The sequence below is a fragment of the Leptinotarsa decemlineata genome, unplaced genomic scaffold (genome assembly GCF_025532065.1).
Source record: "Leptinotarsa decemlineata unplaced genomic scaffold, Ldec_3_MD MMD2_P_RNA_scaffold_2, whole genome shotgun sequence".
In the NCBI taxonomy this organism is placed as follows: Eukaryota; Metazoa; Arthropoda; class Insecta; order Coleoptera; family Chrysomelidae; genus Leptinotarsa; species Leptinotarsa decemlineata.
In genome coordinates this window covers 21,620,373-21,646,472 of record NW_027412529.1, presented here as the reverse complement: position 1 = coordinate 21,646,472, position 26,100 = coordinate 21,620,373, and the positions used below count along the sequence as shown (strand labels likewise).

At 34.1% G+C, this 26,100-nt stretch overlaps 1 protein-coding gene across 4 annotated transcripts in view; it reads left to right on the top strand.

The window, feature by feature from the left end:
• Window positions 1-26,100, top strand: part of LOC111512552 (WD repeat-containing protein 44) — a 60,908-nt gene that overhangs the window by 10,052 nt on the left and 24,756 nt on the right. For 2 of the 4 annotated variants that reach the window (XM_074185466.1, XM_074185474.1), the window contains exons 2-3: window positions 3,854-4,132; window positions 24,510-24,823. In XM_074185466.1, the coding sequence (XP_074041567.1) occupies window positions 3,854-4,132; window positions 24,510-24,823 (593 nt within the window). Of the gene's footprint in view, window positions 1-3,749; window positions 4,133-24,509; window positions 24,824-26,100 lie in introns of all 4 variants that reach the window. The other 2 variants (XM_074185461.1, XM_074185458.1) reach the window with 2 other exon arrangements.

Below are 26,100 nucleotides of genomic sequence, written 5' to 3'. Positions count from 1 at the left end.
AGAAAGTATAGCAAGGAGAACTCGGAAATATATTGTCACAATCTATATCTTATATAGGGGAGATGCTTGAAGAAGATGGATCACTTAAGATTAGTTACATGAAGGCATAGTTGATTTTAGGATTTTTTTGTCATTGTGCAAATAGTTTGAGAAAGATTGAATGTTGCTCACATATTGCTACTCTGATATAACATCTCTCATACAGTGTCTCGACCTGCCAAGACACTGTCTACAATTTTTGCTGCTGAAATTTGATGGTCTATTACTGATAAAGATAGTGAAGAAAACTTAATTTGAATGCCAAATTTTTTCAATGAATATTTTCTTGTTATGTAACTTCACTACAACTTTTGATGCATAAAATATTATGGAAAATTAAAACTAACAGGTTTGTTTGTCTTAAAAATATTATGCTTACCTACGTAAAATGATAACACAAATTTAAGTCTTTCACCTACTTCATTTTCGGCACATGCCTATAAAAAATACGTTGTATGAATTTTGCATTATATCCATTATACATGATGATTATTTCTGCGTAAATTGATAGGAATATATCTAAAGTCAATAACCTTGATAGTCTGGAACATCGAAGAAAGGTTGGAGATTTGTCTCTTATAGATACTTTCACGGGAAGTCTTCAAGTGACTTGGCACATTTGATTCCTCCAAGAGCGGTACATATCAGAAATACGCGACGAACTGTGGCTGCTCATCGTTTTGAGGTTCATAAGTACACCTCAAACATCACTGTTTAAGAACTTTTACATTTTGAGAACTGCGTTTATGTGGAATGAACTTCCTGAGAACGTTTTTCCAAACGGATTTAGTCGCCATCGATTCAAATCGAATGTGAATCACTACTTCAGCAGGCACCGCTCTTAGAGCACCTTGGGTATATTAATCCACATTTTCTAGATATAGAGGTGAGTGTTGGTTATTAAGGACTCGACCGCGACTCTTACCATAATGATCATAACGAACAAAAATATTGCAAATTGAAAATGTATTTTTTCTCAATTTGTTTTTTCGGGGTATTACTGTTTCTTGTGCCCTCAAAGATGAGATTTGTTTGTAGCCCGGATTTGAACTCCTTTTTTTGTAGTCTGGGGGACAAGATATAGATTGCGGGCCTAAAAAAACTATTAAAAATGTCTATTCTTCCCAAATAATAACTTTAAATAAATAAATATATATATATATATATATATATATATATATATATATATATATATATGGGCCAAAGAAGGCTCAGGATGTGGAGTGTACTCCAGATCACTAAGCCTAAGGATTAGTGGGGAATGGGAAGAAATACCAGCGTGGTATCTCAATCGCCACAAAAGAAATAACCAAGAAAAGAATTTCTGGCAAAAACATAACAATCTGCACTGATAGCAGACAAGCACTATTAGCCTTGAACAGACACCGTGTTACTTCAGGGCTAGCACTAGAGTGCCACCAAGATTTAGCCAAAGCCTCGGTAGATAATAACATTATCCTGAGGTGGGTTAAAGGGCACGACAGGAGTAAAGGTAATCGCATTGCCGACTCTTTAGCCAAGGAAGCGGCTGGACTAAGAATTTTAGGACCAAGTGGCACCTACGGCCTGATGACTTTGGCAATTGCGGAACTAGTCAAATGTTACACCCATGCTCAATCTTTAAAGAGATGGGATGAAATCAAAGGATGTAATCTTGCCAGGATCACCTTGGGCGACCCTGGGAAGCTGGCGCCGAAGAAATATCTGGCGATGACCAGGAAAAATCTACGCCTTACTGACTGGCCATTGTCAGCTAAGGAAACACCTACATAATATGGGGCTAGTGGACACACCTCTATGCAGGATGTGTGAACAGGAAGATGAGACTGTCAGGCATGCCCTGTGCGAGTGCCCGGAGTTATCGTCAATAAGAGAGTGTGTGTTCGGCGAGTCTTGGCCTACACCTGCTGATATAAAGGAGATGTCTCCCAGCGACCTGTCCACCTTCCTGGAAAGGACAGGATGGACGACGACCTAGGAGGACAACTCCTCGGGAGGATGTACAATGGGTCACATGTGGCCTAAGTGCGTGGGCTTACACTCACCCTCCCTACTCTACAGATACAGATATATATATATATATATATATATATATATATATATATATATATATATTGAGAAACGAGGCATTTTTACTCAAAAAACCCAGGATATCCTTTAGTTGATTAATCGAAAAAATTCACTGTAAATTTCTCTATCCAGTAGTTCTGATCTGATACCCAATTTTGATTGTGACGGTGTGTCATCAGGTTGGTGATATAGCCTGTGTCTGGTGTCAATATGTATATCCTTCAATAAATTCGGTTCAATTATCTGTAAATTCATCTATTTGGTGGTCTATCAAAAAAATCACTAAAGAAGGCCGCTCAAGAATTTGGTGCAAGGAGTCGTGAACTCGACATCCATCTCCTCTCTAGACTCGCTCCTGATCTAAATTTACAAGAAAGTCGCAGTTGTGAGCTCGATATCCATCTCCTCTGTAGATTCAGCATCAGAAAGAATTTTTAAGTTCACTCTGTACATAAAAGTCCCACGAGTAGCTAGGAAAAGGAGGTCAATCACGGCAGAGCCCCGCATTACCGTGACAAAGCGATGCTACGACGAGAGGGCGCCCGGTATCTCGAAGGTTTCGTAGAGACAGCTGATAGGCTCAGTGTCATTCATCCTCTCGGCACGGATACACACACCTTAAGATTAAGCCATCGTTGGGATTCCATTTAGTTAGGAAATAACAGAACCACAAGTGATACTGTCATTTCCGTATCCAGCGGGGCTACGTGGAAAGGCATCCGATGGCCGGTTTGCTCAACCCCCACATCCCAAGCCTATGAACTCGCCAAAAACAGCATGCACAGTGGTTCAGGCAGTGAAAGATGAACAAGGACAGCCAACCCGCCAAAGGCAACTAGTAGTCTGAGTCTAAGTTGTGCCTTCAGTTCCTCATTAGCGTCTACGACTGATGGGGACGTATTTGGACTGCTGAACCAGAAAACTGTGTTGTAGAAACCAGAGAGCAAAAATAAAGCGTTCGGAAGCAGTTTCGTTGATATTTCTGAATTGTTAGGGGAGATGGATTTCTGAATAGTTAGGGGAGATGGCATCGCCTTCAAAAAATTAAGACAAATAGCACGGTTGTTAATAACTACTTAACGTTCTCGTAACTAGAAAGTTTAAATTAACACAACAAAAAATGTGTTCATAGTATACATAACCGAGCCGACAATAATGCAAGTGCAACATAGACTGAATAAATATCACTTTTATTATCATAAACACTAGTCTCAAAAATGTATTTTTTTCAAAAACCATTCCAGCAATCTCTGGTTGTGAGAATGCAATTGACAAGTACGCTAAGTTTATCCTGCTTAAATGCAAACACATGTCACATTATACTACTAAGGGTATATAATTGACAGGTACGCTAAGTTGATCCCGCTTAAATGGAATTGAAATTATTTTGCAAATATATATTGCACACTAACAGAATAACCGCAAACATTCTCTTTCCGACTCTCGATTTTGTATTAGGTACCTAACATCGATATAGTGTTAGTTGTGTTTTTTCAACTTGCCTAAAATATTTCCTCCAGATTCGAACCATGGCGGATTGTTAGTGATATTGATAGTCACAGTCTTTTATGCTAATCGGCGTTAAAAAACTATTGAAATATCAAATTCTTGAGTTCTTTCTAATTGTCCCTGTTTTATAGGATCGTCAGAAATACTGCAGACCACTCATCAAATAGTGGTAATACCTCAGTTTTTGAAACAAGACAGATCAAAGATCTTCGACCTAACATCCATAAATCTTCAGATTCAAGATTGAATGAACCAGAGCAACCAAACGAGAGTTTCATTGGAGGTAAAAAAAGATTCCAGGAAATTCGACAGAAGCTTCAAATTGATGATGATGATTACCATTCTAGTAACGTAACACCACCTAACAGTCAGAATTCTTCAGTAGATGGAATTTCTGTAGGATCGAGTAGAACATCACATCCTTTCCGCATTATTGAACAAGACACCATAAGTTTACAAAGCCTCAACTCTTTGGGGAGAGTCGGACGAATATTAGTTGGGAATGTAGATTCTGGTAAGTTGATATAATTACAAGAATAACTTGCGTCATAATTATAATAATTTTGATGAAAATTCTACCTTATGCTCCGGGGGATATTGAATCAGATGTGGGGAATGATGAGTGCCAAATTTATTGGAACTATACTGATTCAAGCCTAATATAGCCCTAGTCGATCATTTGTCGTAGCGTTCCCATTTCTGGGTCAGGCAAATATTGTCCGAAAAGAGGAGAAAAAACAAAAATATCAAAAATTTCAAATTGTAATGAATAACTTTATACAGGTGTAGAAAGGGCAATTTTTTTAGTTCACCCTGAAATATCAGACATTACAAATATAATCACATTAAAATCAATGAGAAGTAATTAGGCAATGAAAACTCCAGTCAGTTCAAAATTTTATGGAATAAACTTTGGCTATGAGTTGAAGGTCAAACGGTGTTACGTGCTTCAATCATAACACAGGCAAAAAAAATGTTTTTGAAAACTTTGTTTACTTTAGTAGCTGATTTTTATAGATTTTTGTGTGCTGAATCCAAATCTGGTCTTATTTTTTTGTATTACCTATAGTTTTTGAGAAATTTACTCTTTTTATATAATTTAAAATCTATACGGTATATGGTAAAATTAATGAAACCCTATGTTAAATCACTCTCATGGTTTTTATTTACAATAGGTTACTTGAAATAATGATACAGTGTTGTAATATAGGTTTCACTAGTCAGATGGAATTGGTTTATACTTCCTTTCTTTTTATTTCTTTGAAGTTTCTTGTGTAGCTTTTCCTGCGATGAGTCGCTTGTTGAGCTTCACGGTGAAGTGACCAACAGTAGTCTCCCATCATGTTAATGTTCCAGCGGCCCTGGTAACGTTTTTCCATCAATTTAATATCTTGGTGAAAACGCTCACCCTGCTCCTCACTAACATCTCCTAAATTTTTCGGGAAGAAATCAAGATGACTGTTCAAGAAGTGGACTTTCAGGCGAAGCCTCAGTAATGAACGATTGGCAAGCTACGTGGTAGCTTTTATTTATACTTTCATAGAGTGGTGGGGCAGATGGTAGGGCTGTCGGTTTTGGGGGGCAATGGCGGGGTGTCCATGCAAAAGCTCACATTTGATTGCTGGGTCATTTTGATTGATTCGCAGTTACTAGGCTTTTGTGATTGGTCCACGTTGTTGACAGGTATGCTACTGCTGGAATGCCGATCGGAGTTGTACTCTAGTCCGTTTGTGGCCTTCTTGAACAGTGGTCACCAACTTCTGTTGGCCTCTATACCTTCTTCTTTCCTGTTGAAATTGTTGGGATAGGACAGCAGTTTCTACGTATTTTATTACGTGGTCTGTTTATACTAGGGGAAGTTCTGCAATTGCGTGAGGCGGCAGCTAAGCTTGTGTTTTTGTATCCTGGTGTTGATGCTGTGTTTGGTAGTTCCAATGCGAATTGAGCCACAGGAACAGAGAATTCTATAAACACCGGCGGATGCCAGAAGCTCTTTTTTGTCCTTGGCCAATCTGAGTGTTGTGTAGAAGATTAGTTGGCTTGTAAATATTCTTAATGATGTGAGGTTCAAACAGTTCTCCGATGCGGTTCTTGACTTTGTTTATTTAAGGCAAATAGGCTGTGCCTACCACTGGGGGCTGTATTGTGGTCGAAGTTGGAGTATTTCTTCTTCTAGGATGTAGAGCACGTTTGACTTCTTGTTTTGTGAAGAAGTTCGCTTGTAAAGCTTGATCGAGATGACACAGTTCTCCTTCGAAAAGACGTTGTTTACAAATCCTGCTGACACGGTCAAAAAGTGTTCATCATAGCACGTTTTTGTCTTGGATAGTGGTTTGAGTTCTTGTTGAGATAACGATCAGTATGGGTATGTTTGAGATAAACTGTGTGGACTCGTTTTCCGTCCGTTTTTCAGTTGACCAGTACATCTAAAAATTGTATTTTCCTTCGTTTTCCTTCTTCATGGTAAACTGGACTCGAGAATCAATAGAAATGATGTGGTGTAGAAGCTGTTTTAATGCTTGTTTCCAGTGGCTTCAAATAACAAATGTGTCATCAACATAGCGGAACCAACAGGTAGATTTCGAAGGAGCGGTGCTGAGCGCTTTCTTTTCGAAAACTTTCATGTAGAAATTTCCAACCACAAGGCTAAGAGGACTCCTCATAGCGACTCCATCCATTTGTTCATAGAAACAGTTATTTTATTGCATTTTATTGTTATGACTGGCAGCGAGTGAACATGTATGTTTTGTGCTCCTAGTTTAAAGTGACAAAATGTATTTAGTTGAAGCAAGAAAATTCAAAACTTTCTCTGTATATCAATTGTATCATCGTGTTCTACTGGCTTACCGATTACCTATCGTAAAAAATAGTATAAGTAAGTACCAGCATAAATTAAATTATTAATGAAGACGATTTCATCAGGCAAATTGTGCAAAAAGTGACCGATAGCGTAGCAAATACTATCACCACAAAAATTTCCGAGTTGGAGCAAAAAATATAAGAAGTCAATGTGAATAATAGTGCAGCAATCATTGAAGACTTGAAAGAAGAAACTTATCTACTAAAGTACGAAAACGAACCAATTGTAATTATTTTTACTACTGTCATTAAGACAGAAAGTACAAATGATAATGCTCATAGTCAAATAGAAGACAGAATGAATTTTTTTTCCTAATATTGGAAAATTATCTTTCAAAATAATCAAAGTTTTTTTACAATGAAAAGGAAATCAAAATTTCTAGAAGGAATATTAAAGTTAAAAGGAAATAATAAAATACAGTTAAAAGATTCTACATCTGATTTGAAAAAATCAAAAGTTTACAATATACCATGTAATAATTGTTATTTAAATTATATTGGAACATCTTCCAGCACATTATTAAGCAGAATAACTTCACACAAAAGTGATATCAGATCAAGCAAAAGTTTTATATTCATAAAAAAATATGTCTAAAAGGCTTTTTTACGAAATGGTCCTAATCAACAAAAATCCTAATAATATGAACAAAAAAAGGTATATTTTTAGGAGAGGTTAATTTTTTGTGAAAGAAAAGTTTTGGATTTCTACTTATCATTTTGATACAAAACAATGTAGGAATCTTCCAAAGAAAGGAAGGAAGCAATCAATTTCAAAATAGTAATTCTATTTAAAGATGTGTAGCTCATGCAAAGAAGTAACTTTCAGACACCAACTGGAAGAAAAAGCCCCCTCGAAACAGCTTATTTCATGTAAACATCGAATTACATAAAAAAATATTTTTTTAACAAATACTTTTATATGAACACTGAATTATACAAAAACACTTTTCTCTATTAAGTATTCTAAACATTCGTTATGGAATTGAATCAGATGTCATTCACTGGATTCTTACACAATGTTTCATTGTAAGCTCCTCAATACTAAATTGGATAACATTATAAGAAAAAACAATTGGCGTGAAGTTATCCACAGATTTCTGGCCACACATGCCGACGTAGAGGAAAATAAAAATCTGTGGTTGGGATACAAAATTATTAGCACCCGTACTAATATCTGTGGCTGGAAATACATATTCACTATAGGTTGAACGTGAAATTATTGAGACTATTTGGTGTTTAACATTTTTATAGAGTCTTGAGTAGATTGAAGCGTTAATAATCCTTTTCTCATCAACAATACAGATAAAGAGAAAAATAAAATTGAAAATATTAGACTTACTTTCCAATTCTGCATATAGAAATGATATCCGATGATGTGCGTCCATCGAAATCACACAACTTCCATATTTTCTTGAGAAGATTAACTTGGTGATCACAGTTTTCTTGTTATCTAAACAGTTTTCCTGTTATCTAGACAGATTTTGAAAAAGAAATTGTTGAAACAATCAGACTCATTGTATTCATGAAAATCACACAACTCTTATAGAATTTTGAATAGATCAACACAGTGAAAACCGTTTTTTTGTTACCCATACGGAATTCGGGAATAAAATTGTTGAAACGATCAAACTAACTTTTTCAACCCCTTGTAGAATTAAAACCACATGATGTGCGTGCGTAAAAATCGCATGAGTCTTATGGAATGTTGGGTAGATTGACGTAGTGATAACAATTTTCTTGTCACCCGGAGAGATTTCGAAAACAAAAATGTTGAAACAATCAGACTCATTTTTTGAGATTCCTTGTAGAATTGGAACCAGAAGATGTGCGTTCATGAAAACTACATAACTGTTATAGATTTTTGGATAGATCGATATAGTGAGAACCGTTTTCTTGTCACCCATACTGATTTCCAGGAAAAAATTTCGTAACAATCAGACTCACTTTTTAAAACACCTTGTAGAATTGGAACTAGAAGATGTGCGTTCATGAAAATTACACAACTGTTATAGAATCTTAATTAGATCGACATAGTGTAAACCGTTTTCTTGTCACCCATACAGATTTCCAGGAAAAAATATTGAAACAATCAGACTCACTTTTTGAAACACCTTGTAGAATTGGAAGTAGAAGATGTGCGTTCATGAAAATTACACAACTGTTATAGAATCTTAGGTAGATCTATATAGTGAAAACTGTTTTCATGTCACCCTTACAGTTTTCGAGAAAAAAATTGTTGCAACAATCAGAACCAGAAGATGTGCGTTCATGAAAATTACACAACTGTTATCGAATCTCAGGCAGATCGATATAGTGAAAACTGTTTTCTTGTCACCCATACAGATTTCGATAAAAAAGTGTTGCAACAAACAGACTGATTTTTTGAGATTCCTTGTAGAATTGGAATCAGAAGATGTGCGTTCATGAAAACTACATAACTGTTATAGAATCTTGGGTAGATCAATATAGTGAAAACTGTTTTCTTGTCACCCATACAGATTTCCAGGAAAAAGTAAATCAGACTCACTTTTCAAAACACCTTGTAGAATTGGAACTAGAAGATGTGCGTTCATGAAAATTACACAACTGTTATAGAATCTTAATTAGATCGACATAGTGTAAACCGTTTTCTAGTCACCCATAAAGATTTCCAGGAAAAAATATTGAAACAATCAGACTCACTTTTTGAAACACCTTGTAGAATTGGAAGTAAAAGATGTGCGTTCATGAAAATTACACAACTGTTATAGAATCTTAGGTAGATCTATATAGTTTTTATTTTGAACTTATTTTGACTTTATTTTGAATGTCGTCCGATTCGAGTACCTCGACTTAATACATAGTGTGTGTTTAAAAATGAACTATAAGTGCTGTAAACTCAAACCATTTGTGCATTATGTATGCACAAAATGTTCCAGTGTGTTTCACAGGAGTTGTATTCTACAAAATTACAAAAATAAAGTGAGGTTCGTAAAAGATAACAAGATAATCTGTTGCCAAGAGAGTATCTCCATAAGTGTCCTGGAAGAAGAAACGAGTCTATTAGAAAAAACAATTAGTGACCTTGCAGAAGAGGGAACAATGAAGGACAGGTACATTCAAAAATTGAATAATGAAAAACAAATTATTATCGAACAAGCCTTAGAATCAGAAACAGAAATGAATACACTTTTAGAAGCCCAGAAAAAACTTATCCTAGAGATGGAGAGACAAATAAAGGATTTAAAAAAAGATCTGTCTGAAAAAGTGACATTAGTAAAAACAATTGAAACACAAACATATGTTTGTCAAGTGAATCATCAATCCACAATGACTAACTCAACTATTTCCAGTGGCGTAGATATTGAGGATTTTGTAGGGGAACATGTAATGGCTGAACAAAAAAAACGAAGAGAAATTGGAAAGAGGAGAAGATGCTACAAAATAACTACAAGCAAACGTAACAAAAATGGAAAAGTACGTAAGAGGCCAATCAACAGAAACAATAAAAAAATAAAAAAACGCACGAAAGAAGGACTCTTGGAGCAACCAGTTCTGCATGAAACAAATATTGATAGTGACATCGAAAAATTGGAGCAGCAGGAAGGCACGAGAAAATATGAAAAGGAAATTATGGAAAACAGTAGATGTTTAAAAATTGGCGAGAGACAGTCAGTAACAATGCCAGGAAAATCAAATTCAAAGATTCTGATCCTAGGTGATGAATACGCATCAGGGTTTTCCGAAGTATTGAAGAAATTTATGGACAATCCTTATTATAGTGTTTTTGAAATCATCAAGTTGGAGACGGAATTATCGACTTTGACAAGGGATATTTTTGATAACACCGTAAGTTACGGTCAAAATGACTATGTTATAGTGATGTTCAGCACTAAGAACATCAGTAACTGTAAAACCTTAAATTTAGCATTGAAAAATATCTTACCCATAAGCAAAACGACAAATATTGTACTACTTTCAGAATGTAATGATCCAATAGATCACATTATAAATGATAAATTGAGAACCGCTATAAGCCGTTTCTCTCGACTTAATAGAAATGTTTCTATTGTACTCTTTGTCGACAGAAAACAACAGGGAAGTAAATTAAAGATTTTTCATAATCTTAAGAACCATTTAAATACGTCAAAATATAGTAATGTTGTTTTAAAAACAATATGTAGGACTGAGATAGGCGAAGATGAACATGACAATACAGTCGTGAGTATAGATACAAGCTCAGCTTATGATGACTCAGTAGTAAACTCAGAATCCTGTTCTGCTGATCAAGTAGAAGAGGACTCTTTTTTAGATATAAAAATTGTAAAAACGGTACATCTCTGATGCTCTTGAACATTCAGTCAATAAGAAATAAAGTAGATGAACTCTATATATTCTTAGATGACCATAAGTTCCCTAATATTGTTTTGCTAACAGAACACTGGCTGGAGATGGAAGAGCCTCTGCACGTACCAAATTACATTACTATTGCAAAATATTCGAGGCAGAACAGCCAGCATGGGGGCACATTGATCCTCATCAACATGGATTTTATTAAAAATAATTATTTCACTGAGATTAAAAACTTTGATTGTATGTTGGCTGAGAAGGAGTTCGAATTCTCTTGTATATATAGTGAAAATCATAAATTATTTATTATTTGTCTATATCGTTCCCCATTATCCAGTGAAAATCGTTTTTTAGAAAGATTGGAAGTCTTGCTATCACAGATTCCTTATAATGCGACTGTAATTCTCACTGGAGATTTCAATATAAATTTTAAAGACAAAGCCTCAATGTCAACAAAATCGTTAGAAAATTTATTAATCAGCTTCAATTTAGAGATGCATGTTGAATTGCCAACACGTCACTCAAAATATTCTAGTTCTATAATTGACTATGTTTGTTCTAACATGAAGGGTATCAAATGCGACGTCATCAATGCAGGTCTATCGGATCATGAAGCAGTAATGTTTTATTTACCTCAGACATTTGAAAAAAGTAGTAGAAAAAAATATATGGGTAGGATATTTAGCAAGAAAAACTTTGATGGATTTAAGAAGAATTGTAATATGCTCAACTGGGATCAAGCAATGATATGTAAGGATCCTTTATCCAAATTTCATTCAATTCTTTCTGATGTATTTAATATAAGCTTTCCTCTTAAGCTAATCAAGAAAAAAGCTAAAAAACCCTGGTTGACAAAGGGTATCAAAATTTCAGCGAAAAATCTACGATCCCTACATATGATTAGAAAATTTGCCAATGAAAATGAAATCTTCACTTCTTTTTATAACAGGTATAGGTCCATTTATAGAAAAACCTTGAAAATGGCTAAGAAGGTATACTATAGGAACAGAGTAGAAAATGCAAGTCACAGGCAAAAAGAGAGCTGGAAAATTGTCAATGACTTCAGAGGTAGAAACAACTCTGCTCCTGTGAAAACAAATTTAGAATGCAACGATATCAATGAATATTATTGCTCAGTTGCAGAAACTGTTTCTAAACAGATTATTTCCTCAAAGGATCCACTGATTTATTTAAATCACATCTCTGTTTCTGAATCTTTCTTTTTCACGCCTACGGATACAGTAGAGATGAAACAAATCTTTAATGAAATTAAAAATAAAAATGCATCTGGGTGGGATGACTTATCTATAAAAATATTTTCACATCTTCCCGACTCGGCTATTATGGTACTAGTTGAATCAGTAAATGTTTCATTTGCAACAGGAGTTTTTCCATCATGTTTAAAAAACGCAATAGTAATTCCAATACATAAGGGGGGTGATACTGATAATCCCGCAAATTTCAGACCAATTTCAATGTTACCCACACTTTCAAAAATAATAGAGAAACTCGTGAAAAAAAGAATAATGGCCTTTCTGAATAAGCATAACACTATTATTTCTACACAATTCGGATTTCAAAGAGGGAAAGGAACAAATGATGCAATTTTCAACCTTCTTCAAAACGTTTACCTGAATCTGAATGATAGGGAAGTTGCAGCAGCAGTTTTCTGTGATCTGACAAAGGCTTTCGACTGTGTTAATCACAAAATTCTGTTGCAAAAATTAGAGAAATATGGGTTTAGAGATGTAGCAATCCAGTGGTTTGAGTCTTATTTATCCGGACGGAGTCAAAGCGTATTTCTTCAAGGCAACTTATCACACAAATTAGAAATTAAATGGGGGGTACCTCAAGGATCAGTTCTGGGACCCACCCTTTTCTTAGTCTATATAAATGATCTAGCCTCAATTGATATTTCCGGAGAGTTCACTCAATTTGCAGATGACACCACAATACTTTGGCATGATAAAAATGGCACACAATTGCATCAAATGATTGAGAATGATATTAGAAAAGTTAAAGATTGGTGTGATGCTAATAGGTTGTCTTTCAATATATCAAAAACTAACATCCTAACTTTCAAATGTAATCTTCAAGAACTTCATATAGGAAATCAGGTGATAAGTTATATGTCGGAAACAAAATTCCTGGGTTTATATATAGATGATAAATTGAAATTCGAAAGTCACATTGAAAAACTCAGAAGAAAATTGGCATCAGGATGTTTCGCTGTAAGAACCATTTCATGGGAACTTGGTATAGATATGGCAAAAAGTGTGTATTATGCTTTAATCGATTCACATTTGAGATATGGAATCTGTTTTTGGGGATCATGTAGTCGATATGTCTTCAATATGATTTTTGTTTTGCAAAAACGAGCAGTAAGGTATATGTGCAAAGCTAAATTCCGGGATTCTTGCAAGCCACTCTTTATAAAACATAAAATCTTAACATTACCTTGTATTTTTATCTTAGAATCAGTATGTCTCATGCATAGCAAATTTAAAAACAAACCTCATGAATTGTCTCAATACAACACAAGACAAGCACTAAATATAACCTTACCAATTCCAACATCGACACAAATAAAAAATTCCATATTTTATAATGGTAAAAAATTATTCAATCACCTACCAAATGAGATAAAAATTTTAGATAGCAAAAAACAATTCAAAAGTACCGTAAAAAAACTTCTATTGACGAAGGCTTTCTACTCATTAGATGAATTCTACTGTATGAACTTTTAATGCGTGAAATTCGACTTCGTTATACATTATTATTTAATTTGTTTCAGTGATACTTATATTTTATTTATATTTATATGAACTTCATTTTATATTTACACCTCTTTGTTGTTAATATTCGTACAAAGCAAATTTTTATTGTGACAATTTTAATATTTTATGTACATGCATTGTATAATTGCACATGTTGTTGTTAAGTGTTTTAGAGTTATATATGTATATGTGTGTGTATGTGTATGTATGTATATGTGTATATGTATGTATGTGTATATATGTATATAAAATTGTGATCATTTTTATTATTTTCATGTACTTATATTTCATATTTTGTATTTTATATTTCATATTTCATATTTTGTTGACCAGTACGAGGATAATGTATCAAATTTCCTTTGACTCAGATGTGCGTCTATCGTAGTCCAATTATAATTATTATCACTTTTTCTACCTCACTATTTATCATATCGATATATATCTAAAGGTGATTGTTGTGTTATTTTGTTCTTTTATTTTGTAAACGACTTTGTCAATGAGAATTATGTTCTTCAGACAATAAAGTATATTTTGATTTGATTTGATTTGATTTTGATTTAGTGAAAACTGTTTCCATGTCACCCTTACAGTTTTCGAGAAAAAAATTGTTGCAACAATCAGACTCATTTTATGAGATTCCTTGTAGAATTGGAACCAGAAGATGTGCGTTCATGAAAATTACACAACTGTTATAGAATCTTAGGTAGATCTATATAGTGAAAACTGTTTCCATGTCACCGATACAGTTTTCGAGAAAAAAATTGTTGCAACAATCAGACTCATTTTTTGAGATTCCTTGTAGAATTGGAACCAGAAGATGTGCGTTCATGAAACTTACATAACTGTTATAGAATCTTGATTAAATCGATATAGTGAAAACTGTTTTTTTGTCACCCATACAGATTTCAAGAAAAAAATTGTTGCAACAAACAGACACATTTTTTGAGATTCCTTGTAGAATTGGAACCAGAAGATGTGCGTTCATGAAAATTACACAACTGTTATCGAATCTCAGGCAGATCGATATAGTGAAAACTGTTTTCTTGTCACCCATACAGATTTCGATAAAAAAGTGTTGCAACAAACAGACTGATTTTTTGAGATTCCTTGTAGATTTGGAATCAGAAGATGTGCGTTCATGAAAACTACATAACTGTTATAGAATCTTGGGTAGATCAATATAGTGAAAACTGTTTTCTTGTCACCCATACAGATTTCCAGGAAAAAATAAATCAGACTCACTTTATAAAACACCTTGTAGAATTGGAACTAGAAGATGTGCGTTCATGAAAATTACACAACTGTTATCGAATCTCAGGCAGATCGATATAGTGAAAACTGTTTTCTTGTCACCCATACAGATTTCGATAAAAAAGTGTTGCAACAAACAGACTGATTTTTTGAGATTCCTTGTAGATTTGGAATCAGAAGATGTGCGTTCATGAAAACTACATAACTGTTATAGAATCTTGATTAAATCAATATGGTGAAAACTGTTTTCTTGTCACCCATACAGATTTCGAGAAAAAAATTGTTGCAACAATCAGACACATTTTTTGAGATTCCTTGTAGAATTGGAACCAGAAGATGTGCGTTCATGAAAATTACACAACTGTTATCGAATCTCAGGCAGATCGATATAGTGAAAACTGTTTTCTTGTCACCCATACAGATTTCGACAAAAAAGTGTTGCAACAAACAGACTCATTTTTTGAGATTCCTTGTAGAATTGGAACCAGAAGATGTGCGTTCATGAAAATTACACAACTGTTATCGAATCTCAGGCAGATCGATATAGTGAAAACTGTTTTCTTGTCACCCATACAGATTTCGACAAAAAAGTGTTGCAACAAACAGACTCATTTTTTGAGATTCCTTGTAGAATTGGAATCAGAAGATGTGCGTTCATGAAAACTACATAACTGTTATAGAATCTTGGATAGATCGATATAGTGAAAACTGTTTACTTGTCACCCATACAGATTTCGATAAAAAAGTGTTGCAACAAACAGACTCATTTTTTGAGATTCCTTGTAGAATTGGAACCAGAAGATGTGCGTTCATGAAAACTACATAACTGTTATAGAATTTTGGGTAGATCGGTGTAGTGAAAACCGTTTTCTTGTCACCCATACAGATTTCCAGGAAAAAATATTGAAACAATCAGACTCACTTTTTAAAACACCTTGTAGAATTTTAACTAGAAGATGTGCGTTCATGAAAATTACATAACTGTTATAGAATCTTAGGTAGATCTATATAGTGGAAACTGTTTCCATGTCACCCATACAATTTTCGAGAAAAAAATTGTTGCAACAATCAGACTCATTTTTTGAGATTCCTTGTAGAATTGGAACCAGAAGATGTGCGTTCATGAAACTTACATAACTGTTATAGAATCTTGATTAAATCAATAAAGTGAAAACTGTTTTCTTGTCACCCATACAGATTTCCAGAAAAAAATAAATCAGACTCACTTTTTAAAACACCTTGTAGAATTGGAACTAGAAGATGTGCGTTCATGAAAATTACACAACTGTTATAGAATCTTAGGTAGATCTATATAGTGAAAATTGTTTCCATGTCACCCATACAGTTTTCGAGAAAAAAATTGTTGCAACAATCAGACTCATTTTTTGAGATTCCTTGTAGAATTGGAACCAGAAGATGTGCGTTCATGAAACTTACATAACTGTTATAGAATCTTGATTGAATCAATATAGTGAAAACTGTTTTCTTGTCACCCATACAGATTTCGAGAAAAAAATTGTTGCAACAATCAGACACATTTTTTGAGATTCCTTGTAGAATTGGAACCAGAAGATGTGCGTTCATGAAAATTACACAACTGTTATCGAATCTCAGGCAGATCGATATAGTGAAAACCGTTTCTTTGTCACCCATACAGATTTCCAGGAAAAAATATTGAAACAATCAAACTCACTTTTTAAAACACCTTGTAGAATTGAAACTAGAAGATGTGCGTTCATGAAAATTACACAACTATTACAGAATCTTGGGTGGATCAATATAGTAAAAACTTTTTTTTTGTCACCCATACAGAATTCGATGAAAAAATTGTTGCAACAAACAGACTCATTTTTTGAGATTCCTCGTAGAATTGGATACAGAAGATGTGCGTCCATGAAAATTACACAACTGTTATAGAATCTTGGGTGGATCGATGCAGTGAGAACCGTTTTCTTGTCACGCATCTTCTGATTCCAGTTCTACAAGGATTCTCAAAAAATGAGTCTGATTGTTGCATAATTTTTTTTTCGAAAACTGTATGGGTGACATGAAAACAGTTTTCAGTATATACATCTACCTGAGATTCTATAACAGTTAAGTAATTTTCATGAACGCACATCATTTGGTTTCAATTCTACAAGGTGCTTTAAAAAGTGAGTCTGAGTGTTGCAACAATTTTATTCTCGAAAACTGTATGGATGACAAGAAAACAGTTTTCAGTATATCGATCTATCCAAGATTCTATAACAGTCAAGTAATATTCATGAACGCACATCTTCTGGTTCCAATTTTGCAAGGAATCTCAAAAAATGATTCTGATTGTTGTAACAATTTTTTTCTCGAAATCTGTATGGGTGACAAGAAAACAGTTTTCACTATATCAATCTACCGAAGATTTCATAACAGTTATGTTATTTTCATGAACGCACATCTTCTAGTTCCAAATCTACAAGGTGTTTTAAAAAGTGAGTCTGATTGTTTCAATATTTTTTCCTGGAAATCTGTATGGGTGACAAGAAAACGGTTTACACTATGTCGATCTAATTAAGATTCTATAACAGTTGTGTAATTTTCATGAACGCACATCTCCTAGTTCCAATTCTACAAGGTGTTTTGGAAAGTGAGCCTGATTGTTTCAATATTTTTTCCTGGAAATCTGTATGGGTGACAAGAAAACGGTTTACACTATATCAATGTTACTAAGATTCTATAACAGTTGTGTAATTTTCATGAACGCACATCTTCTAGTTCCAATTCTACAAGGAATCTCAAAAAATGAGTCTGTTTGTTGCAACACTTTTTTATCGAAATCTGTATGGGTGACAAGAAAACAGTTTTCACTATATCGATCTTCTTAAGATTCTATAACAGATGTGTAATTTTCATGAACGCACATCTTCTGGTTCCAATTCTACAAGGAATCTCAAAAAATGAGTCTGATTGTTGCAACAATTTTTTTCTCGAAAACTGTATGGGCGACATGAGAACAGTTTTCATTATATAAATCTACCTCAGATTCTATAACAGTTAAGTAATTTTCATGAACGCACATCTTCTGGTTCCAATTCTACAAGGTGTTTTGAAGAGTGAGTCTGATTGTTTCAATATTTTTTCCTGGAAATCTGTATGGGTGACAAGGAAACGGTTTTCACTATATCGATCTTACTAAGATTCTATAACAGTTGTTCAATTTTCATGAACGCACATCTTCTAGTTCCAATTCTACAAGGTGTTTTAAAAAGTGAGTCCGATTGTTTCAATATTTTTTCCTGGAAATCTGTATGGGTGACAAGAAAACGATTTTCACTATTTTGATCTACCCAAGATTCTATTACAGTTATGTAGTTTTCATGAACGCACATCTTCTGGTTCCAATTCTACAAGGAATCTCAAAAAATGAGTCTGTTTGTTACAACACTTTTTTATCGAAATCTGTATGGGTGACAAGAAAACAGTTTTCACTATATCAATCCACCCAAGATTCTATAACAGTTAAGTAATTTTCATGAACGCACATCTTCTGGTTCCAATTTTGCAAGGAATCTCAAAAAATGAGTCTGATTGTTGCAACAATTTTTTTCTCGAAATCTGTATGGGTGACATGAAAACAGTTTTCAATATATAGATCTACCTAAGATTCTATAACAGTTGTGTGATTCTCATGAACGCACATCTTCTAGTTTCAATTCTAGAAGGTGTTTTAAAAAGTGAGTCTGATTGTTTCAATATTTTTTCCTGGAAATCTGTATGGGTGACAAGAAATAGGTTTCCACTATATCGATCTACCCAAGATTCTATAACAGTTATGTAGTTTTCATGAACGCACATCTTCTGGTTCCAATTCTACAAGGAATCTCAAAAAATGAGTCTGATTGTTTCAACATTTTTGTTTTCGAAATCTCTTCGGGTGACAAGAAAATTGTTATCACTACGTCAATCTACCCAAGATTCCATAAGACTTATGCGATTTTTATGCACGCACATCATCTGGTTTCAACTCTACAAGGGGTTGAAAAAGTTAGTTTGATCGTTTCAACAATTTTATTCTCGAATTCCGTATGGGTAACAAAAAAAACGGTTTTCACTGTGTTGATCTATTCAAAATTCTATAAGAGTTGTGTGATTTTCATGAATACAAGGAATCTCAAAAAATGAGTCTGATTGTGTCAACAATTTCTTTTTCGAAATCTGTTTAGATAACAAGAAAACTGTTATCACCAAGTTAATCTTCTCAAGAAACTATGGAAGTTGTGTGATTTTGATGGATGCACATCATCGGATATCATTTCTATATGGGGTATTGGAAAGTAAGTCTAATATTTTCAATTTTATTTTTCCCTTAATCTGTATTGTTGATGAGAATAGGATTATCAACGCCTCAATCTATTCTAGACTCTATAAAAATGTTAAACACCAAATAGTCTCAATAATTTCACGTTCAACCTATAGTGAATAGGTATCTCCAGCCACAGATATTAGTACGGGTGCTAATAATTTTGTATCCCAACCACAGATTTTTATTTTCCTCTACGTCGGCATGTGTGGCCAGAAATCTGTGGATAACTTCACGCCAATGAAAAAACACGCCATTCATAAAATTACGAGTTCATGTCACGGAATGAGTTTGATCTACTCAAGTCATCGATGACATCGTAATGATATTCATTCACTCATTGATTAAATCCCAGCCAAAGGAATCTTGTTTAAATTGAATGTTATCCAATTTGGTACTGATAAGGCGAATATCTTACTGTGAAACATCAATGTCTACTAGTGAGGATGACAGTGTTCCAGACAAGTGAGGTTTTGCCTCTTTCATTTACTATATTGTGTAGTAATCCTGTGAATGGCATGTGATTCAATTCCATAACGAATGTTTGGAATACAAACTGAATAGAAAAAAGTGTTTTTGTATTTGTTTCCGAAAGTATTTGTTTCGATAAGTATTTTTCTTTTGAGAGGGCTTTTTCTTCCGGTTTGTGTCAGAGAGTTACTTCTTTGCATCATCTACACATCTTTGTATAGAATTACTTTTTTGAAAATGATTGCTTCCTTCCTTTCTTTGGAAGATTATCAAACATCGAATTTTTCCCATACTAACACTATTAAATTACTATACTATTCCCTGGTCAGCCCTAAACTAGAATTTGCCTCAATTATTTGGTCCGGGGAATATCAAACACATTCAAATGATTTGAAAAAAGTACAAAACAAACTGTTGAGATATTTGTATTTCAAGAAGTACCACTTATGGCCTAATTATAATACCGTCAGGACATCACAATTAAGATCGGAATTCAAAATACTATCCTTGGAACAGAGACGAACTTCAACATCAATGATTTTCCTGTATAAATTATTAAACAATTCAACAGCTTCTCCAGAAATTCTCAATATGCTTCCATTTAATGTACCTCCACGGCTTATACTTTCCGCACCAATGTTTAATATCTCTGCAATATGTACATCATCGAGAGCACCTCTTTTAGCTATGCTTAAAGTAGCAAACAATTTCAGTCTACTTATGGATTTAGATTGAACCTTACCTCTGATAGTTTTTCGTTCAAATTGAATTTAACTTTGTGAAACTGAACATATATTTTACAAATCCACTCAGTGAAGTTCTGAACGACTATCTACAATTCTGGTATTAGCAAGTAGTAATTAATAATCTAGTAAAGACGTATATTTATATAGTGTATTTTCCAACAGTTTATCCATGTAATTAGTCTATAAGGGGCTGTATGGGTAATAAATATAAAATGAATAAATTAATTAATTTTTTGTATCATTACTCGAGATAACCAAGGACGTATCATCTGCGTGTAATGATGCTGGTATATCAAGTTCATCAATATCGTTCATGTATAATGAAAATGAAATTTTTCCAAGGACTGGACACTGCGAAACCACTATCTTAGAGTCGACTAGATCGTAAAAATTATCATTTAGTTGAATATATTGTTCACTATTATTGATGAATCATGATGATCATTTCAGCGGTAAAACTCGGATTCCATATCGCGATAGTTTTTCACCAAAAAATCGTAATTTACAGAGTTGAATGCCTCGTTGTGAACATATAAGATATAAACGAGACACATTCCGTTGATACATTTTGTTATGCAGTTGAGGACAACTCAGTGAGTGGTGATCATTCCATTATTTTATAACACATTGAAAGCAAAAATATAGCTTTATTATAGATTCCCTAAAAATAACCATAGAAATGTCACTTGTATGACAAAGCAAAGAAAATTGTACAAAAAAATTTACAAGGACATTGGAAGAGATCGTCACTTACTACTTTCTGAATAAAATTTTATAGGGTAAGTTATTTATTCGTAGAATCATATGACAATGACGCTATGACTTCCGAAAATACACAAAAACTTTTCATCACTAGTATATGTCTATGTATAAGAAGGTCACTTCGTCTTTCTAATTTATATGAAAACTTAAAGTGATTAAACTTTACCCCCTATTGAGAATCTGATACTCTGTGTTTCCACCTACATATATGACAAAACATAATCGTTCAAGTATCTCATATCCCTATCAGAATAGCGGGGGTCGCAACAAAAAGGTAGGTCACAAATTGAAACACGTATTCTGGGTTAAAATTACCTCAATTATACTCTCTCCGTCCATACAAGCAACATATTGCTCCAAAACATTATCATGCCTAGTGCACGTGATCTCCTAAGCAAGGCTGCTTGTACAGAGTCGCACTAAGGAACGACCTAAATTCTATTTTTTTCAAGAATGTGCATCTGGGTATAAACACATTTTTTAGGTGGAGTGTACAGACACAAATTAGCAGTTTCTTCAGCCGTACAGTACTTGACATTTTAAAAATTTTGAACTTTGAAATACCGTATATGCACACACCACAGGCGTAAAAACGTAACTCACCACTCCGACCCTGTAGCGATATACCTGAATGAATTCTGCCAGCCGATTGCAGTTGAATCTGATTGGCCAGCGTAAGGGGGCTTGTTAATTTCACCCAATAGATTCAAATGTGCGTGGTGATCACATATCTATCATTGTTAGGGTTACTTTGTTCGTTGGATGGACAGAGTTAAGATATAACTCAATGCAAATGTGTACACAAAAAAGTTACGGCCCTTGGAAAGTACAAAATGAATATCGATTTTTTCATATTTCATGAGCTGTTTAATATTTTGCAATGAAAATGGTTACATGGCATTTTTTATCATTTAAGCATCTTTTTAATATGAAACCACAAAATCTGTTCAGCCAATAAAAAAAATTTGGTGGTTATTGAACCCCTTAAACCCCACAAACCCCTCTATACATTACAATTGAATTGGTATTGTGGCATTATTGGTTGAATACATCATTTTTGAAATTTTTCTGTCACCTGGCATTTTTTCGAAAAGCCAGTTTTTATCGAGATGCGGCAAAAATTTTGAGTAACAAAAAGTATGTGATCAATCAAACAATTAATTTATCACTTAAAGAAGTGTTCAATTACAATACTGGAGCCTACATTGTAACATACCAACTAAAGTAACACGTTAAATGTGCTTAACAAAGACCAATCAACCTACCATAAAAATTGAAACTAAACTATCAGAGTCAAAAAGGAGTATTTGTGAACAGACGAATAGTACTTGTAAACAAAAAAGTATGCACAAATTCCAATTACTAATACCATTACATTTAAAAACATGTTAAAAGCAGCTTTTTTTTAACATTCAGTGAGAAGTTCATTTCTGCAGAAATTTGTCAACGGAGCAATGTGCTTTCAGCACAAGATTATTTTTCAGCTTAGCTTTATAGGAGTGTGGGATGGGGGCAGATTTAATTTTGTCGTCAAGAGCATTAAAGACGGAGCCTGACACCCATCGACCCCGCGTGATTCTACGACACTGATAATCTAGCGAGTAGTTGTTGTAGTTTATATTAATTTTCAGTACGATAGTCATGAGAGTCTCCACGAGTAGAAATACTAGTAATAACCAAGTATGAATAGTATGTACAAATGTGTAGTATTTCTTAAAATAAATGTTCAAATTAGCCTCCATTTTCCTGAATACACATTCGGCACCGTTTTAAAAAAGAAAACCAAATTTTTTAGAAGATCATAGGCTTCTGACGAAATCGATTTGCACTTTCAATGATCCAAAGCCTCAGTTGTTGTTCACTGATGATTTCAACAGAACACACGTCCTCTTTCATAAAACCCAAAAAGCAAAAATCAATAGGGTTCAGATGCTGGTCAAGAAACCAGTTTCAGTTTATTTCGGTTCAGAAACAAGATACATGTTTAATAGTCTGATTGTTTGAACCGTTCGAATAAAAATGGTTCGCAAATTAAGCGCTTATGGCTTGTGTTGTGCTTTTCATTTTCCTCTTCACAGAACACTTTCAATAATAATTGGTACACTACGTCATGTGAATTATTACATTAAAGATGTGAAAACGGAAAAAAACGAAAAATCAACTACTGATAAAAAAAATAGAAGGAAAAAACGATGGACAACATAAAAAACAGAGAAAGTTGGGAAATATATTGTTGTGTTTTGAATAGTAGGTTATTTTATTAACATGAATACATAATGCGATTAGGCAATATAATATAGTAAGATGATAAGATGATAGAACCAAGATAGTTACTTAGTAAATTACAGTATTTAGGTGTCTTATAAAATTAGTTCTGAGAATTATACGTATTTCTTATAGTGATGCGTTTTTCAGAAGAGTCATAATGAGTGATAAATTTTGTGCGTATCTAGTATTTTTTTATCTTGCCTGGCAACAGTTTGATTTATTAGAAAATATCCAAACAAGACAATGGTATGCATACAGGCTTTTAATGTCAAGTAATTTGGTTTCATTATACTATTGTTTTGTATCAAACCGCCCATATTTTTTTAAATGATTTAAAATGATACTTTTGTGAACTAGAGAGGCACTTGTGAACTAGAGTAACAATAGAATATTTCAGTTCAATTCGTATCAGGATAGTTGCTTGAGCTGCCCTTACCATTAAATTGCTCAATAAACTGGAAATTGTCCAAAAACGGCTTATAACAATTATTCTTAATGAAGATTTCAGACTTACTATATCGAGACAGCTGTTTCTTTGACATTCGGCAATTGTATTGCTATTATTGCCAATCGATATTACTAAAACAATTTGAATAAACATTTGAAAACTTTGAAATAGTACACCACAAAAGGTTTTGCCAACATACTCGTGCAATAAATGTTTTTAAAATGAATAAAACTATAGGACAAAAATGCTATGTTATATTGGGTCAAGATTATATAATCTCCTTAGCCACGAGATGAAAACTATAAAATCCTTTAACTCATACAAAACAAGAATCAAGGACTCAGGACCGCTGATACATACATCAAATATTCGTTCTTAAAAGTAGTTATTAATTTTAATGTGCTGTTTTTTATGGGACTCGGTGGAGTTTTCATTTGCCTTTATTTAGGACGGGTATTTAAATTCAAATAACCATACTTTCTCAATATGTATATTCATATTTGTTTATATGAACAGATTTATATCTTTATGACTGTTTCAAATATTTTTTTGTTGATACATTCGAGGAACTACCTTCATTGTATATAAATTTTCAAAGAATAAAAATTATTAATATTATATAATGAAAATCTTCGTTTTCATTGTAGGGTCTCTTTCAGAATCTGGACGGAAAGCCTTATCGGTAACAGCTTTATCATCAAGTTCGTTGGATTCTGTATCAATTGATTATCCCGAACAAGTTCAGCAGTGTACAAGTACAATAACTTTATTGGCGGATGATTTTGTTGATGAAAAACGACTTCCTTTACAAGAACCGGATGTCATCGCCAGCACAAAATCTAATGTTGCCCATCAGCATTCTGGAGCGCCCTGTCTGCATATTTCTCCCAAATTAGATGTCCCCATTGCTCCACCTAGACGCAGAAAAAAACATATCAAGTCAACTGGTCTCGCACTGAAAGTAAGGTTATTGATGAAATTGAATCACTCATTTTTATTATTATGACTATGTGTTCTATAAATCTCTAAAAATTATTGGGAATGCCGTAGATTCATACACCAGTCTTAAATCGTTAGTTGCAAGATATGTTTATCTAAGTGTGTACGTGCGGGTGTGCGTGCGTGCGGTCAGCAATCTAACCAAATGAAATTATTATCAGCTTTTTGTATATTAAAGGAAGTTACTTGCGACGAGTCTTTCATGTGGAAGACGTTGTTCAGGTGCCTGATGGTTTTAATTCAGTTTTCTGCGCGGCGTTAGCTGCGTTGTTCTTTCGTCTGTTATCTGCCATGCGTACCTACAAAATCGTAGGTCTCACATGAGAGGCTAGGGTTTGGTGCGTTCACCAAAACTTGCGCATTTCGTATGCACCTCTCTGAAATATATTTATTATTCTGACTCCCACTCCGGCGTATGTAATTGTAAAGTTGCTTCTGGACTTTGTCTGCAGCTGCAGGCAGAGCTTATGACTCGCTGGAATTAATTTTGTTTGCTCCGCCGCTGACGGCGATCTTGTATTCTGAAACAGGTCTGTCGGTGGTCATCCCGACCAAATGAAATCAATTTCAGCTCGTCGTATATATAAAGTTACTTACGAAGGCATTGTACAGGTGCCTGATGGTTATACTTCAAATTTTTGCGCGGCATTATCTGCCACACGTACATACAAAACCGAAGAGGTAAAGCAACAAGCGAGAAGGTTTACTCCTATAACATTATAACTCCGAGCATTTCGTGAATACTGTCATGGAGAAAAGCGTTGTTGTGATTGAAACACAATGATGTTATAAAAATACCTGACAGTCATGAGTCATATTAAAGACAATATGAGGAAATTCGGTAAAATTTTCTTATTATACATCCATAAATGTGTGTGTGTACGTCACAGTGTCATTGTCATATAATTCTACGGATATAGCGGGTACAGCGCAATGACCGTCGGTTAACCGTATTTTGGGAAATGATAGGAAGTTTTATCTAGAACTGCCTGATCTGTACTAATGATACCCAAGAGGCTGAAACAGTGTCTGTCTGGTGGCCCTCAAATTGAAATCAAATTGGGAATGATTCGAATAGCACTCATTTATTGGATGAGGCTGGAAAAAAATGCAACTGATGAAAACCCTATATCCTGAAGAAGCCAACTTGATTGTAGAAACGCATTGATGAACTTGATACACCATCATCATTACACGTAGATGATACTTCCTTGGTTATCTCAAGTGAAAATGAAATTA